At 28.3% G+C, this 19748-nt stretch overlaps 1 protein-coding gene across 1 annotated transcript in view; it reads left to right on the forward strand.

The window, feature by feature from the left end:
• Positions 1-19748, forward strand: part of LOC107442351 (obscurin) — a gene marked incomplete in the record, with an annotated part of 263706 nt that overhangs the window by 135094 nt on the left and 108864 nt on the right. Inside the window, 8 exon segments of the mRNA XM_071177300.1 lie at positions 1323-1487; positions 4691-4861; positions 6785-6854; positions 8911-9003; positions 9752-9844; positions 12326-12490; positions 15363-15500; positions 16658-16817. Coding sequence (XP_071033401.1) covers positions 1323-1487; positions 4691-4861; positions 6785-6854; positions 8911-9003; positions 9752-9844; positions 12326-12490; positions 15363-15500; positions 16658-16817 — 1055 coding nt within the window.

Here is a 19748-nt window from a genome sequence, read left to right on the forward strand (position 1 = left end):
CGAACTACTGTTTTAGTCATTTTCCATTCGGTTTAGTTTCTTCTAGTGTTTTGGAAGAGATAGGTTTCTTCTGAGAGAAATTTGTGCTATCGCTAATTATTTTCAAACTTCTTTTTATGGTATTATGGTTAAACTTAAATGGAAAACTTGGTACAATTCAAATCCATCCGAAGTTTTTTTTTCTTTCTAAATTTGCATCGTATTTTAGTGCAGTAATTGGTATTATGGTTTTAAAAAAAATCGATTTTCCTTTGAGTGTGTAAGTAGAATTTGGTTTCATATTTTAAATAAGAAATGCCAAACTTACAAGTCAAAAATCTCTAGTTATTCAATTTTATTTTAAAAAATCATAAATTATTATCATTTTAAGAAAGTCGTAAATTATTCTAAGAATGTCTCAGCAGGAAAAAAAAGAATACAAATTCAAAGTTAAATGGATTAATTTTTGCTGTTAAAATTTTTAAATATTGAAATTTTTATTCAATTTTGAAGTTTTAGTTGATTATCACAGTTCAACATTGATTTGAGACCACTTTTAATATATTATAATAAAATAATAATGATGAATGTTTATTTATTGTAATAATAATTATTATTTGAACGTTTTCAATTAATATTAGGAGGACCGGAAAGTAATGTAGTTTCGGTGCATTTGATAATTATTATCAAGATTTTTTTTTGATCAATAATGTAACAACCTCTTAATTCCAGGTCGAAAATGAATCGAAAAGGATAAAAAAAATGAATTGGTTTTTAAGACTAACGAATATTTAATGCACCGAAACGACACTTTCCGGTCCCACCCCCCAAATATTGATGAATAAAAAATAGTATTTATTTATAAATAATGTATTTTTTATCGATTTCTGTAACTATCTTCCAACGTGAACGTTTTAAATGAGTTATTTTTACAGAAATTCATAGTTTTTCTTTAAAGAAAAAGTAACTTTATGATTTTTTTCTCTAAATACGTTTTCTTATCATTCAAATTGTTTTATCTCATCCATTTCGTAAAAATTATTTTCGTTAATCAATCTACAGTTAGAAAGTTTGGAGCGAGGTGAACCATATTAATATTGTTCAGGTAACTAGTTTAATATAGTGCCCGATTGAGCCATATTATCGTAATTCTAAAACTTTATAGCTCAATACTATGGTTCACTTTGATGTGTCAATTTAAGCTTGCACAAAATTTTCCCAATATTAAGGTTCATGATACCAATTGGATTCAACGTTGGACCAATATAACTCCAATTTCAACTAATTTTTCTGAGAGTGTATAAAACTTGGAATATAATGAGCGTTTTACTTGTATTTCTTAGATGGCTAGTTCGAACTGTCCCTATGGGCATCGATGAGTCTCCAAGAGAAGGATGGGTACCTGCTTGCTACCTAGAAAAGTCCACCGCCCGGGATACCTTGGGCAGCTACGTGGTTACAGAAGCAGAATTCGACCCGAAAGAAATGGAAGCCATTAAAAACAGAGAGTTCGTATACACCCTATTTGTTTAGCCATGTAAAGTATAGATTATTGTGTTAATGTTTCAGAAGCAATCTAATACCCTATATGTTGCCCTCCTAAAATAAAAAGTGACTGCAAATATGAATTCTACACTGTATAAAAATTCCGGATGCCGGTATTTTTTATCGTAAAAATCATTTTACCGGAACATGTTGAGAAACAAAAAAATATGATGTATCAAAATTTTTACTATTGTAAAACCACTGAATCATTCTAATTAAGTGAATATCACTGTGTAAATTACGGTACAATATTGTACGGGGATAAGGGATTTTACGAGTTATTTTACCGTAAAGGTATTTTGTACATGATGAACCCAAAGCGTTAGTATTTTATACCGTAATTTCATCCGGAAGTTTTTTACACTGTAAGGAAAAACTTTTCAACTCAATGCAATGGTCCTGTAAAGTTTTAATACTGAAGCTAAATTTTAATGAATTTGAATAAAGTTTCCAGAAATTGCTATCTTACAAATGTTTTCAAAATGATATATTCCTCTCTTCTTAATTATACGTCGTTTCCCGATCGATTTCTTAAATGTAGATTTGTTAAATATATTTAAGTCTTCTAACAGTTTATAAAAGACGGTGATTAGAGCACACCCTCTGTAAAATATTAATCTGAGGTCTTCTATAAATTTAAATATGAGGCCTTTCTATACTTTTGTCTTAAATATTAAGACTTTAATTAATATAATATATTGAAACGATAATTGGAAGGCAGATTTATATTTGCAAAATTTAGAATGCCCGCATAGGCAGCCAGACCCATACATTGTGCTCTTTGTTTGATAATACATATTGTACCATTATGTATAATGCTTCACATTATGACCTAATCTTATCTTTATGAAATGTCTTAAATCTGTAAAATTTTGGTATATTGGTCCAAACCTGCATAAATTAGTATGTCTTAACATTTTTTCTCTTAAATTTATGTCTTTAGCTAATAAAATATGTCTCCTATATAAATAGCACACCAAATTAAAGACGATGATGAGAGCTGATCTCTATAGAATGTTATATCTTAAAATATTATGATATAATATTATGATTTAATATTATGTCTTAAAATATAATCAGTAAAATGAAGGAGCAGTTGATTTTTATTCAGTGGAACCTATGTAAGTTGATTTCGTATGGTGCATTGCTTTAGTGGTCAACTTAGAGAAGTAGACAATTTATAGAGAGGAATAAATCTTTTTTTTTTATCATATCTTATATCATGTTATTCTTGTACATTTATTTCTATTATACCACCAGTGAAGACTGTTTAAATAAATGTACTTATATTTTTTATTACGAATTTATCATTTTATTTAGCAAAACTCTAATGGATATTTTAAGAAATGATATTAATTATTAATTACCAGAGTAAATTTTGAATTTTTTAATAATTTCAATAATCAATAAATGAGTTTAAAACTCTTATTTTGCTTATGATGCATGACGGATGTTTATAATAAAGAATATCATAAACTATCACTACGCAGAAACAGATGCAATTATTAAAATTAGGGAAATACTATCGTTTCAACATTTTAAAGTTTATTTTGTTACACTTATGAGCATATGTTTTACAAAAATAATCCTTTATTATTGCCTGATATTAAGTAAATATTATTGGCTTTATTATTGGATAGTGCTGTTGCTTTTAATTTGTTAATACAAACATTGAGATTCATAACCTTTTCAGAAATATGTGGTTGTTTATTAGACAAACAGTAAACATATTAAATTTTAGACACAATCTAAAGTTTTTGAAGAAGTAATAGTTCTCTCTTCACTTCTCATTATTTTATGTTTATTTAGGTTGTTTTTATCAAGCGAAAGTTCGCGTAGCTCCTTTTTGAAGTCAATTTATGTAAAAATCTATCACAAACTGTCTCTAAATAATTTGCTATAGTAAAAAAAAATAATTATAATAATTTATTATAGCAAAAGAAAAAAAATGAAATCAGTCGAATCCTGAGAAATCGAATTTCAAAACGGTCGTATTTTCAAAATTCGGTTTCTCGCTCTTTTGGTTCAACAGATTTCGATCAAATTTTGTGTTGTTTTTCTATGCAAATCTACATTATTCAAAATAATGTAAAAAATCCTATACCATACAATTTAATGTTTTTTTGACCGCTGTTATATAAAATAATAAATATTTACTAAAAGTGTTTTTTGAAAATTTTAGATAAACGAATTTTATAATTGTGTGCAATTTTTTTTTTAATTCACTTAAAAAGTTCTCGAGATATGATAATAAGAACTATTCATTCCGTATGATATAAAGTTCTCGAACTATGATAAAATAAAATTTGCATTATGTGGTCCATACTATCGATCGTTCTCCCGACCGAACTATTGGGACCATAATTCCCAGATTACTACCCCTCATACTTTTTGAGGGGGGGAAGAGGAGGACCAAATCCGTCAGAAAATAGCATATTTATTCCGAGAAAGTACTCTTTTGTGTCTGATTTCGTTGTTTGAAATATCGTTTGCGCTAATTAAATAGTTTATTTGAAGTCAGCAGCTAGAACCAACCCTAAAACGTGAAATTCCTATCATTAGATCAAAGGTTATTCAGGGTGGTCTTTTTTATTGCACACTGCACATTAAAAAACGGCATATAAAGTTTACTAAAACAAAAAAAAATTCTGTTTAAACTAGGAAGGGCTTAAAATAGCATTCCATAGCAGTGTTAGAAAAAGTTGACTCATTTTTGTCGTCAACATACAAGATAGATAGCAGGTTAAGTTACAAAGGTTTTGCTCCCTTACACTTCATAGGATAAATTCTGTTCTTGATAACATTAATTGAATATCTGCTTATTGCAACATAGGCAGATATTCAATTTAAAAATCTGGTATTGTACAATGTAAGAAATTCCGGATTAAATAACATTAAAAACTACCGACACTTAGGGTGCCGGTACTTTTTGCCGTAAAATCCATTTTTTATCGTAACATGTTATGAAACAAAAAAAAACTGATATACTATAATTTTTACAGTGAAAATTACCGTAAAATCACTAAATCACTCTAATTAAATAAATATTACTGAAATTATCGTAATTTGGTCCGGAATTTTTCACAGTGAAGCTATAAACTGATATTATAAATCTCCTTTGAACTAATAATTAGCATTATTACAAAATAAACCTTTTAATTTTCAGAGCAATAGTTAAAGAATTGGTTGAAACGGAAGAAGACTTTGCGAAGGATATGCAGTTTGTTGTGGAAAATTACTATAAACAAATGGACAACCCCCGACTTCCAAAAGAATTTAGGGACAGAAAAGGTTCCGTGTTTGGTAACTTTAAAGACATCAGTGACTTCCACAACAAGTAATGCTACCCGATTTCTATGACTTACTTTTTTTAAAAATATTGCAGCTTTGCAATGTTATTGCATAACATACTAAATTGTTCATTTAATTAAAAAAAATTTCATTAATTTTTATTAAGTAAATAAAAGTTGATGTAAGAAATAATAGTGAGAATTTTACGTTATGAGTTTTCTAAAAATCATGCAGTCAAAATTACATAAGACTGAACTTTGTCTCATTAAATGCTATTAAACTTTTATAAATTCATGCAGTATGAATTATGCATTTATTTATACGATGAATAAAAGTTATTTAATTTACTAAATTTGTTTTAAAATATTTTTATAAACGAAATCTTTATGATATGAGTATGTATATAAGGTGCTCTTTAATATCGGACCTTAATATATATTTAAAAAGCTTTGTAAGACATCAAATTAAGAACTATGCGTATTAGGGATTGTAAAATTTGTATTAAATGAAATAAATAGTTATAAAGCATTGACGCATAATTATTAAGGGTGATAAAAACTTAGAGGAAATCGGGATATAATTAAAAACCAACTTATTCTCTAAGTGTGACTTTCGTAACGATTTTCAAATTAACTGGTGTTAGATGATTTTAATGTTCTCTTTGCCCTGATTGATCTTGATTTTCATAATACTTTTAGAATTTTTTTATTAACATAATAATTTGAGACCATTAATGTGCATAGTTATTTCTCCTTATTTTTTTCAAACATTCTAAAAATCTATAGATAATTACTGAACACCCTGTATTGTACATGTTAAACTCAGTCTATACTGTTTTAAAAAGAATAGGCACCGCACAGTTTCGCGATTTCACAACTCTCCACACTTTTATCATCTCTGTTACCTTGGTTTCGACAAATTCGGGCGGCAGTACGTTTTATTAGAAATTGGAATATACTTGAGAAGGGAAAAGCAAAATTTACTGAAGCCATGGTAATGGAGAGGGGCAAAACTTAGTGAAATGAAAAATTGCATAACCGTGAGATTCTATTTACAAAAAGTGTATTAGAATTTTATGTTTATTAAAGAAAATATTTCTCTGATCTCTTCATATAAAAAATAAAATTAATAATTTTAACTTTTTATAAACAAAATAGTTGCTCAGCTTAAAAAATAATCACATTCCAGAACAGTTTTTCATCTAAAATTAAAAATCTAAGATTTTAAGCAATTAACAATGTTTTGCTTTGGAGAATGCTATTTTAAAGTTTCAAATTCTTTTTATTCGAAATTAAGGTTATAAAACAGGCATCGTGATAACACAGCATGTCCTTGAATTAACTTTTTATTCATTTATCTTTATATTGTTGCTTCTAACCCCCAGATCATGTAGTTAATCACATCAATTATTAAATTCTTATCAAATGCTTTGTTTTTAAAAAAAAATGTTTAATTCTTCATATATATTTTTACAAATCGAACGCGAATTTATAGATAAATTTGGACACTTCTCAAAATATTTATATTTCCTCTGATACTATTTTTAAAATATAGTAGATTTGAAGAACTTTTGTTATGTTTGTTAGACATAGTTAGAATTTCAGATGAAATGAAACTGCAGCAGAATTATAAATTGTTTTTGAAAGAATATTAAACATATTTTCACCCTAAAAAAGTTTTTTTTTAACATTATTGTATGCGTTTTCAGTATAGAAAAAAGTTTAGAGCGAGAAAATACTATTTGCCTTTGAATAGTTTTGCTCGCGCATTAATTTGGATCATTTTTTTAAAAATTCGAAATAAAATCAAATGATTTAAGACTCGATATATATTTAGCAGTTAAGGTTGTGGAAAATTTAAATAAAATTGTGATGAAATAATCTGTACCAAAGCACTGAGTGGTTTTTAACTATATTATGGAATGTTTTAAAATAACGAATTTAATACTCAATTTATTATTCATTTACAGCGTACTAATGAACGGTGTCAATCATCATGCAAAAGAACCTACCAAACTGGGAAAAACTTTCTTGCGGCTGGTAAGAGAACTTTGCAATCATCGAATTGTAATAGTATTGCATTAATTCATTATAGTTGTCACCTATATTAGTAAATTTAAGTGCCATTATTATTAAATATGCGTCATTTTGATTTATACTGTAAATCCATTAGTGTAAAAAATTTTAGTGCATCTCAACGTCAAAAATGGAGAGAACTACTTAATANAGCAGTTCTATAAAAATATACAGTAACAGCGTAACTGTTAATATTTTCTAAAATCGATTTCACAGCTTTAAAGAGGGATAAATAGCGATTCCAAAACACCTATTAAAAGCCTTTTTTCTTTAATATGTACAAAAGTTTGACCACTTGAAATTTGACAAACTGAAAAAATGGGTAGACTCGCCCCGGTTTACGGTATTTTAACGGTGAACGTTTGTTTCAGGAAATATTCTGCAGCGGCGTATAAAAACGCAACTATAACTCTCGATTGTTTTTCACAACTCTGGCCAGCTTTTACTCGATGTAATCAAACGAGTAGCAATATTCAAAATCCGCCACCGTTGGTGTTTTCAGAAGCAAAAATAATTCATTTACTGTGTGAATGTGCTTGAAATCGGTGTAATCTTTTTCCATTTTAAGAGATTAGATTTAACTACACCCTTTAATTTGTATATAAAAAGATCTATTAGGTGTAAATTTGAAATAAGGTGTTTCTTAATACAATTGCTTAGGTTGTTCAACATAAAACTAAGTGATAATACGTACAGTGCTGTTTTAACTTAGCTTTTTTAATTTAATAATTTGGTATTAATATCTTTTCTATACTTTTCATTATTTCTAATAAATTGTCCATCTTAAGATAAGCGATCGCAATTGGCACAAATCATTTTGGCAATGCTTTGGAACAAAGAAATGTTTGTTGTTATGGAGTATACTAAAACAGAAAGAAAGGAGCAGAAAAATTCGGATTTTGCAGCTGTAATGATGCTTACATGATTGCTCGACCAGAGAATGAGATCAAGAATTATCTGTCACTCGAACATCGTTTTAAAACTTTTCAACACTAAAGCAGTACCGAAATTGTCCCTGTAAAAAGAGCATCAGTAAAAGTCTCCTTAATACGGCAATTTTGAAATTTTTATGAATTTAACGTTGCTTGAATAATTAATTGAATTTAAGTACTTTTTAATATTTTTTTAGAAGAAATAAATGAATAAAAACTAATTTGATGGTTACGGGAAAGAACTTCCTTTATAACTTAACACTACTTTAAAACTCTTCAGATGCTCTAAAGATTTAAAAAAAAATCCGACTATAATACTGATTGTAGCGTGATATAATATTTGCATACTAATGGTACTTTTTTGACTAGTGAATATTTAACTGTATCAAAATGAAATACTTAAAATATTTTTGTCATTCTTTTATCTTATAAATTAATTTTAATTTAAGAACATAAATATATGTAATTTCTCTTACATATATAACTTTACTTAAATTAAATATTTTAACTCCTTATCAGTTTTTAAAGCGAACAAAAACGCTATTATTTTGTATTTCAGTTTCGTAATTACCATCATAAAATATAGTTTTTTTTAAACCTTTGTTTTCAGGGACTTGTTTTCTGTGTGTTTTTTGCGATTCCTTACGTTGATTTTTATTTTGATATCAGTATTAATAAGTACTACATTTTTTAAACAATAAATTTTGGAGAAACTACACTAAAAAAAAGGGTTTCTCAAAATTGAACAAAGCTGTGTCAAAATAGTTCCGTAACAAATTTAATCGAATTTGAAATGTATTCATTATTGAGCATGTCTTACCCACCATGTATTCATTATTGGGCATTTTGAGCATGTCTTCAATAATGAGTACATAGAGTTTTCAGATTCGACTATATTTGCTTGAAAACTTTTTTTATCACATTTTTACTCAATTTTGAGAAACTCTTTTTACAGTGTACTACTATGAACATAACATACTGAAATGAATAGTATACATGTTTTATGTATCTTAAGTAAAACTTAGTGCTTAAGTTCCATTAAACTCCTTTATATGCTTTTCAAAAACGATGTTATTTTAATTTTAAAGGAACGAGATTTCGATATGCATGCGAGTTATTGTTGGAATGAAGCGAGGGCTCAAAAACTGCTCAGAGAAGGGTCCTTAAGAGATTTCTTTGATGTAAGTAAAACATTTTTTTTTGCATCGTCTGTGATGCAATATGACTAATATTTTTGATGTCATGTATTTAATTAAATATTCAGAGTATTATTTGTGATTATTTCGATGATTTATATATTCTGACTCTAATAAATAAGATAGATTATAAAGAACGTTAGTCTTTTAAATATTTGTTGAGCAAGTTTTCGATCGATATTAAATGCAAGGAACGATATTATTCACGATACATATATGATGTGAATAATACGATAATATAAAACGATAATGGAATAAATATAACCAGAATGAATATCCTTATATGAATTAAAAAAATATATCTTTTTTTTGTGCAGAATTTATGGTAATTTTATTACTTTGAAATATTTAGAAATATGCTTAATTAGGGAATTTTCTCATCATAAGAATTAATATTTACATTATATGTCAAGAAATAATGAAACATATCTTTAAAATCAAATATATTTGAATTTGTGTTAATTTTATCATCACAGATTTGGAGATTTTCTCATCACAAGAATTAATATTTTCTTTGTATGCAATGAAGTAATGAAAAATATTTTTAAAATCAAATATATTTGAATTTGCGGTAATTTTATTATTTTGAGATATTTATAAATCTGTTTAATTAAGAGTTTTTCTCATTATAAAAATTATTATTTACATTATATGTTATGAAATAATGAAAAATATTTTTAAAATCAAATATGGCTGAAATGTTAACTGTTTCGATTATTTTTACATATTTTAGGACCACAGTCGGATGATAGATGATGATAAACTGCTAGTAGACCATTTAAAATTGCCAATTCAAAGACTGAATGATTATCAGCTTTTATTAAAGGTAAGCATTTTAAAAAAAAATTTTAAAAAATGTAATTATATAGAAGCTCAAATTTTATAACATGCAATTTGATCAAGTATGAAAATTTTCTGAAAAATGCATAAAAAAAATACTTAACGTGAAATAACATTTTAGAGCACTTCAGCACTGGCAAAATAAATATGATAATTTCATTTTTTAAAATAATTTTATGAATCAGTAGAAATAAGAGTTTATTAGTTTCTTATTTTGAAGCAATTTCGGAAATATATCTTTCACCTTGTTGTCTGCATAGAGACATCATTCGACGAGTCATTGATTTTTTAAAATTCTATTTATACAGTTCTTGTTTAATATTTATTCAAAAAATGAGTACTATATGAGAAAATTCTCTATAATATGTACTTTAATTCCCCACAATAGACTAAAGTTTAACAAATTTCACTCATAGTAAATTTCTAACAGAAAGTTTTGATGATTCGAGTGCCTAACTTTAACTATTCTTATTAATTTGTGATGATGATAATTCAAAAAACGAAATCAGACACAAAAACGTGTTTCTTCGTGAAAAAACACGCATCTCTTTTGACAGATTCGAAGTTTTAATCCTTAAAATATGGAGCAATGTTGAAAATATGGTCACATTAGTTTGGACAGGTGAGCGGTGAAAAGTAAGAGCCTCATAGTGTCAACTTTAAAATTTTAATTTCAAAAAAACTAATCCATCAGTTAACTTCAAATTTTGGCTTTTGTCTTTTTAAACTAAGCAGATTAAAATTATGAACTTCAAAAAATTATTTCTTTCTTGCATATTATAAAAAAAAAAAAAAAAAAATCGAAAATATTAAATAGTTATTTTTTGCATTAAATTACCTTTTGATAAACACTTTATAAATATGCACAAAATATTTTTGATTAGCCCTCATTAGTAGCTGAAAAAAAAGCATTATTTATTTAGAAAAAGAACATTTTTGTGTTTCGTTTTGCAGCTATTTAGTCTCACCAAGTAGTTGCGGAGTTAATAAGCTTAATATGTTAAATGTGCTAATTAATTAGTAGCACTAACTAGTTATCAGTCAGTAGGGTCAAGCCATAGAACCAATAAGATAATTCCTATTACGGAAAAATCCGATTATTAAATCAAAAGTTATTCAGAATAATCACTTGAGCACAGTACATGAATTCTTTAAAAGTAAGTCCTGACTTCTTAAGTATCATTTCCTAGTAACTGAAAAAAAAAAATCTCTCATTTAGATAAATTAATATTTATGCAACAAAAGAACAAAAGTCTACGAAAATGGCTTTGTTTGATTACATTATGCAAAAATCTATTAAAAAAATAATAGCAATTCATCACAATTTCCTTTTGTTTTTACTTACCTTTTATATTTTTTTACTTAGATTTTTAATGACGCATTTTAATAAATTTAGCAAAATTGGTATTTTTTTTATAATTAATTGAAATTAATACGAACAGAGGGAAAGAATTTTTCAAGGGGCGAAAATTCTGGAGGTGAATAGCTACGTGTGATTTATCAGAAAATGATGGGTATATAAATTAGAGCACAGTATGTTTTGGAAACCTAGCTTGTTTGATTATAAATTAACTGTTGAATATTTCAAAAAAGTTAATTAATTTCTTTGGTTATTAAAGTCAGATTTCAACTTTTTGTGCTGCTGAGAAATAACAATAGAATTGCAGTGTTTAAGGAATTTGAAAATTAATTATGAAACATTAACTCCTTATTTAATTAAACGAGTATTCTAAATTTATTTGAAATTCTGTTGGGAAGTAGGAAAGTAGGAAATTCTGTTGATGATAAATGAATCTCAAATTACTGTATTAAGCAATTTCCGAATTATTTAATTTTATTATTAAAGAAAAAACGTGAGATTATTTCTCCTTAGGAAAAATAAATATAACATGATTAGTTTTTTCGATAATTTTTTGCTATTTATAATACAAAAATTTTGATAGGTTCAAAATCGAAATGAGTAAAAATTTATTAAAAAATAATAGTTAGCTTTTTTTATGAATTCATTGCGATAATGTGGAAAAAATAAATATATCAAATGATAATTATCTTTTTCTGTTTATTCAATTGAATTTGAGGTAGCGAAATTGATTTTTCTCTTCTTACCGATTTCGAACAATAGTAAACTGTTTTCTTAGGGTTAAAGGCTACTGAATGTCATGCTGAATGTTAAGCTTTACTCAGTCAGACAGTAATTAGTTACTGTCGGAGGAACGAAATAGGTAAGAGTTAAAAAAGAAAGCAGCTATGTAAATAAGTATAATTTATAACTGTTAATTTTATTAGTAAGATTATTTTTGTACATTTATATATTTTTCTTCTTTTTTTTAGTTTAAACTGTTATTGTATAAAAATTTGTTCATTGCGTGTGCTTTCTGATGTATCGCACTTTTTATTAATCCTCAATAAACTGATGTAAGAATAGTCTAATGAATTTCTTCCATACATTTAACAAAAATACTTTCAGGAACTCATAAAATACTCTAGTCGACTGAATGAAGACACGGCTGATTTGCAGAAGGCTTTAGATTTCATCCACAGTATCAATAAAAGGAGCAGAGATTTACAATACATTCAAGCAATTGAAGGTTGTCATGGCGATCTATTGAAACTGGGACGCATATTACTTCACGTAAGAATTATTAATTAATTTGTTTTATAACTCAATGCCTATTGTTTTATGTAATACCTTTCTTCAGTTACATCATTTAACAAAATAATTTTTGCTTTACTAATTTCACTGGAAGTGAATGAAGTTTTTAAGAATGTAACAAACAAGATTTTATCTCAAATAAATGTTGGCAAAAACTAGATCCAGTGATTTCATTTCATGCGTTGAACAGTATACCCATTTCTAAGTTTAGGGCTACCAATGTTCAATTCCGAAGCCTTGTAATTTTGAACCCAACCAGAAGACAAGGAAATTCAGGGACCAAGCATTGGGACAAACAAGCGGAGTTTTTGATGGAAGTTGGAACTAATCCGTCCGTTGCCTCTCAACTGTGAATTCAATTGTCTGATATAAACTAATTTTAAAACTATTATTCACGAAAATGGTAAAAACAGAACTTCATTCTTTGCATCAAATATCTTAATCCGGTTAATATCGTTTACCACTGCTAATGATGGTTGTTCTAAATATCGATGCGCCACTAAGAAGTTCAATTTGTTAAGGTTTCATGTTACATAATCGAAAATAACTGAGAATCGCTGGAACAGAGGTTCAGTAATTAAAAAGGCACACGAAAATTAGCTGATATTTCAGTTTCATTTAACTTCCCCAACAATTCTTGGCAAGGCTATCTTTGATTTCTCATTAAAGATGGCGCCACGACTGAAGAGCTCCCTGCGGAATCGTCCTTCACCTTTTCTTTCTTTGAATATGGAACAATTTGTTTTCGATTATAGACTAATGAAATAAAATGGATTTTAAGCGTAAACCGGCTCTTATTAATGCAGATATATTCAAGAAGAGTGTTATTTCAGTAAGTTCTTTGATTCAATCTATTTTTGAAATTTTTTTTTCATTCCGTATGCCAATTTTCTAATTGTCCGAATTCTCAACTATTTTTTCTGATGCTAATACAAAATGAATGAAATACGTATTATTGAATGAATTACAAAGTATTGAGAATATAATAACAATAATAGTAATAAATAACGCTAATTAAAAAAATAAAAATGAATGAATATGGTTAAATAAAATTAAATAAATTAATTGATAAAAATAAATAAATATGTAATAAAACAAATAAAAAGTAAATAAAGAAGATAACAAAATAATGAATAAATAAATAAATAATAAAACAAATAAAAAGTAAATGAATAAAATAACAAAATAGTGAATAAATAAATAAATAATAAAACAAATAAGAAGTGAATAAATAAAATAGCAAAATAATGATTAAATAATTAAAAAGCTAGACAAATAAAAATTTAAATTGCAGTTATAAACTAAGTTTATCTAAAAATTATACATGATTTGATATTTTGTTAATGGTAACTGGAAAGATGAAATAGATGAACTTAGTTTTAATTTGCGTAAGTGGAGAATCATTGTGGATAGTGGAGAATCAACAAATTTCTTTTAGTGAAAACTTCTCTGATGCACTCTGATATGTTATCAGGGATTCGGTTTGATATCGGTTTGATTGACAGACACTGCTGGGAGAGTGAAATTGAATGTAATGAACTTAACTAATCCCATCAGGTGATAATGAATATCTTAATTTCCACATGTACTTAAAATCTTAATCATAAATGAATATCTTACTCTTCATTTGCATCTGATTTTTTAAGTTTCATGCAATAAAAAATTTAGTTTAAGAAATAATCATTTAGTGATTTAAGAAAGAGGAGAAAAAAATACAATAAAATGAAATAATTAAATAAAATTAATAAATAAAATAAATAAATAAAATAAACAAAACAAATAAAATAAATAAAATAAATAAAATAAATTAAATAAATAAAATGAAATAAAATAAATAAAATAATTAAAATAAATAAAATAAATAAAATAAATTAAATAAATAAAATGAAATAAAATAAAATAAATAAGTAAATAAATAAATAAATATAAACTTTTTCCAGTGGTCGTTATGGGCTTTGTTGATGTTTTAAATGCTTTTTAAATTGAGCAACATACTAATATAGAAACTAACTGAACTATATTCGAAACTAATTTAACTGTCCATTAAAGCCTGTGAATATTTTAGACACAAGTAAGAATTGATTAATTAACTCGGTATAATTAAAGTGATTAATTCAGCCCTTCTAATAATTTCGTTTAAAAGCCAATTCAAACAAAAAATGTATTGGTCTTTAAATTTATAAATATAAATCACGGAATCATGTGGCATTAATTAGTATCTTAACCATCATAAATAATCAATCGAATCACTTAAGCAATTTGAGTCACCAAATTGCGGAAATAAGGAATGGTTTCACAGTTAAGGAATGCTTACTACCGCTTATAACGTATTGTTTTACCCTTATTAAGGTCAGGTCATGCTAGTAAACATTATTTTTCTCCAAAAAACTTACTCCTAGGGAAACGCGTTACAGCGCTTATGATCGGGAATTGCTCGCGGTATATTTGTCAATTAAACATTTTAGACATATGCTTGAAGCACGTTTATTCACAATATACACTGATCATAAACCTTTAACGTATGCCTTCCGACAGAAATGGGACAAATATTCGCCACGTCAACACCGTCACCTTGATTTCATCAGTCAGTTCAGCACCGACATACGTTATATTAAGGGCGCAGATAACATATCTGCTGATATGTTATCTCGAGTTGAAACAATTCGTACACCTACTGCAGTGGACTATGACGAAATAGCCGATTCGCAACGTGATGATCCTGAACTGAAATTAATTTTGNATTAATTGAATTATGTTAATGAATTTCGAACTGTTATTTTACATGATGTTTCCCCACAAAGTTAGATGAAGTGATGATCAAAATAAAATGCTTTATTTTTTAATTTTTTAGGACAGTTTCGATGTTTTTGAAGGGGCAGAGACGAGCTCTGTTGACCGTTGTGTATTTCTTTTTAAAGGAAGAGTCTTCATAACGGAAAAGCATTCAACCTTAGAGAAGGAATCTTATCATGTTACTAATTTGTTCAAGGTATGTGGATTGCTTTCTTTTCCTAATTTATTTATATAATTAATTGTCTGATATGAATGTAATTGATAATGATTGTATTTTTGAAGACATGTGCTTAATTGTACAATTAAATTTATTGATCAAAATTAAACGATAGAACGAAATCTTCCATGAAAATTCCCACATTCTCAGAGACAATTGATCTTTAAAAATTGGTAATGATTATTTGTTATAGTTATTAATGAATTTAAATAATGTTCGAAAAATATTTAGATTACAGAACTTTTTACTTCACGTTATACATTAAGCAGCATATTTTTCTAACCGAAAAGCATAATTTAGAAAAAAGAATTGAATATAAATTATGCTTTGTTATTTATTTTTATTGTTCAGCTTTTCAAATATCATATAAGTTTAAACTGTTTGCACATTAAAATTTGTAACATTTCCAAAAATTAAGGATTTAAAAAATGAAAAAAATATGTAAGTAGTTAAAAATTTTTTTGCATAAAATTGTCTACGGCTAAAGGAATGATATAATCTTTTTTAAAATTTGCACAATAAAAATAGGGTGGGAAACATTAAAAGTGAAATAGCCTTAAGTTGTGATCATTGTCCTGATTGCATTGTTGGAACCACATTTTATGGAGTTCAGCTATCGACCATTGACCCTTACTTTTTGAGGAACTAAAAAAAAGTTTTATTTAACGAAGGTACGTGCATGTGTTTGCTTTTGTAACTTAAATTAATTAATGAATAAATTAATTATAAATTAATAATGAACAATAATTAGCAGCTAAGGTGTGAACATCGAATCATCGAAATTCCGTGTGAAAGCAATCATGGGATAAAAAATTGTTAAGTGAACAAAAGGTTAAAACTGATCATACTTTTTTCTAAATAGGCTGATCGCCGTTTTTAAAATTTTATTTTTGAGATGACGCAGTTTTTAATTGATACAACTATGTAAAATTCGCAATTTTTTTTACTTTAAGCCTTTTTTTACCCTAATAAAACATTTACTTATAGTAGGTATTTTCCTTAAATAAACATTGCATTAATTAAGGAAAATTTAATTGTTCTAATGAAATTTGATAGAAAAAGGAAATAAAAACTAAGAACTCTAAGCATTTAAGACTAAAAATCTTTATATTTATTGGAATGTTTTCTTCCTTCAGCTTCAAGATGTGGAAATGGTTGAAAATGTTGAAACAGATCCATTAAAGATCTTGTTCAAATCTCACAAGAAGAATAGATCAGGTTTTCCCCTCACTTTGAAGGCTAGGAGCATTGAACAAAAAGTTGCCTGGTGTAAAGAATTGAACTCAGCCAATCAAGGTAAATATATACCATTATATTCGAATTTTTACAAACTATATTATAAGATATTTCCGCTAAAACTTGGAAAGCTGGCCATTAATTTATAAAACTAGCTCTTTTGCTATAAGAGCCCAGTGCCTGTAATTATAACGAGCTTCTTCTAACTTAGTAGGGTTTGTTAAGAAAGCCAATTTCCTTTCTTGACAAGAAAAGCGCAGTGCCAGTAATTGTATTGAGCTCCAGCAAAATTAGTTGTTGTTGCTGTTGTTTTAGTTCATTTATGTCGTTCTAGAGCTGCACAATGGGCTATTGGAAACGGTCTGGAAACATCCCTGAGGATGGTCCGAAGACATGCCATCACAATTTTGATTCTTTACAGAGGGGATGGCACACAAGCTACGGTAGCCCTACGACCTGCACGCGAAGTCGAGCACTTTACGGTAGAACAGTTTAATGAGGACCAATACCGCACTTCTTCGGTATCTACGCGGACTTATCCAAGTGGTTACCCACCCGCACACTGACCGCAGCCTGTGACGCTTGACTTCGGTGATCTGCTGGGAACCGTGTCTTAACGACCAGTCTACTGCGGGGCCAGCAAAATGAGTAGAAAGTTAATTCGTACGGTTATCATAAAAAGCTTCCTGATCAGAATTGGAATAGGAACACAAAGGGTGCGAATCCAGCAGGTGCCAAAGAACATTTCTACTTTCACTTACTACTTATACTTTCTCCACATTAAGACTTTAGTAACAACGAGCACGCAACCCGCACTTTCTTCGAGAGATGGCAACACTACACTACATTGTCTCGTTCCATGATTCGTCTGGAAGTGACGCAAGCATGAGTCTCTTAACAACGTAAAGACCCAAACTGATTATAACTTGTACTAACACAGCGTAAATTACGGTCAGTGGCTATATATTTGACGAGAAAAACTGACGGTCAGATTTGGATTTTTATAATCATGACAGCTTAAAGCATAAACTTATTTTTATGGTCAGCGATTTGGCTACTTTTTGCCAATCCCTGACATAGCAGAGTAATTTTTTATTCTAATTTGATTATTTCCAAAGTATGTAATATTATAAATAGAAATGAAGTAAAATTCATCTTTTTTAAATCACATGTACTTTTAAGCTTTTTTTTTTTTTTTTTAATTTTTATGGGAAAAATTTTACATTGAAACATTATCATGTTTTAAAATTTTGAATAAATGTTATTAAGAGGTACCAATTTTTATTTTATTTCTTTATTAATCGCTTCAAGTAATTTTTTTACACTTTTCGCTTTTCTTGATATATCTCAAGAAAGATTCTAATCAAAAAAATATGAAGTTCATGATATTTATATTTTATATAGATTTTTAAATGTTCGTTAGACTAGGGAAAGAGGATTGGGATTTTAGTGAGTATTCATCCTCGTTAGCAACAATCTTTCAATGCCGGATCGAAAATGAATCGAAAAGGATCGAAAAAAAATGAATTGGTTTTTAAGACTACCGAATATCTAATGCATCGAAACGAGATTAATTTCAGGTCCCCCTAATAGTTACGGTTCTATAATGAAGAATTTTCCTCAATGAAAAAGTAAAAAGAGAAAGATGGAGATGTTGTAGAAAAATTACAAACAAGTTACCACAAGGAAAATATACGGATTGATCTATATAAGAGGGAAAACGAGCTTATACAAGATAATAAAAAAGAAAACATGTACGAAACCGAGAAGGTAGGGTAGATTGAGCATCACACGCATTTTAAGATGTTGAAATTGAAAGAAAGCAGGTATCTGGACATAGTTCAGTTTTAGTAGAAAGTCAGTTTTAGTAGAAAGTCAGTTTTAGTAGGAGAAAATTCTAATCGATGATTCGTTGTCCAGCTAGGTAAGTCGATGGAAAATCGTTTAATGTCTTTATTTTCAACACATTTTCACCATTTCAAGTGGATGTCGAATGGTACGATTAATTTGTTTCACTATTCGTGTGAGATTTTTGTGGATTTCTTCTCCAACTAAGGCAAATGCGGGTTAATTCAATCATCCCAATGCACAATACAGGTGATTTCTTGTCTAAAAATTACAAGGGTATTTCATAGATAGTTGTAAACTCAAAATTGGGTCGGTTGTTCAACGCCAGTCATTCCTGAAACTCAGAATTTTTATGAAAAATATTTTTTGGAGCCGCAGTGATTTAATTGATAGAGCACTCGTGAGGTGAACCAGGTTTGAATCCCTGCGATGAAGTCGAAACGAATTCCGCACTCGTCTCTCACCGACTACAATGTTGACGTAAAATTGCCTCTGGTAGATGGATCATGGATTAGAGTTTCCTTGCCGTTAGGCGACTATCCGTAAAAGGTTTTCGTGGTTTCCTTCATCATGTAACGCAAAGGCGGGTTAGTCCCGTCAAAAAATCTACCACGAAGGATCCCACCATCTCCCAATACTTGATGCAACACATTATTGAAGGTATTGACTTGTCTTCTCGGTTGGGTTCAAGTTTGCAAGACATCGGAGTTGAACATTAGTTGACGTAAACTCAAAATTGGTCAGCTGTTCAACGAGGGTTATAGAAAAAAATTTCAGTTTGTTAGGGTTTTTTAGATGAAAAAAACTAATTGGGAACCATTGCTCTAGGTCAGTGGTCGGCAAACTTATTAGCCAAAGAGCCAAATATGAACATTACAGCAATTTTTAAAAAAAATGGGAGCTAAATCTGCTTCTTTCGTCAGCTTTTATTACACTAAATAAGTAGTACACTAAATAAAACTAAATTTCATACTTAATAAGTATTTATTAATGCGAACAATGTGCTTGCATCTCCTTGGAAAGTTTGAGTAAGTCAGGTTTGTATGTTGTTGTTTTCAATTTTAGGCATGATTCGAAGTTTTCATCAATAAGACGACTTCTCAGTTTACTCTTGATAATGTTCATGCTTGAAAAAGGTTGTTC

This window comes from Parasteatoda tepidariorum, chromosome 2, assembly GCF_043381705.1.
Source record: "Parasteatoda tepidariorum isolate YZ-2023 chromosome 2, CAS_Ptep_4.0, whole genome shotgun sequence".
NCBI classification, from domain to species: Eukaryota; Metazoa; Arthropoda; class Arachnida; order Araneae; family Theridiidae; genus Parasteatoda; species Parasteatoda tepidariorum.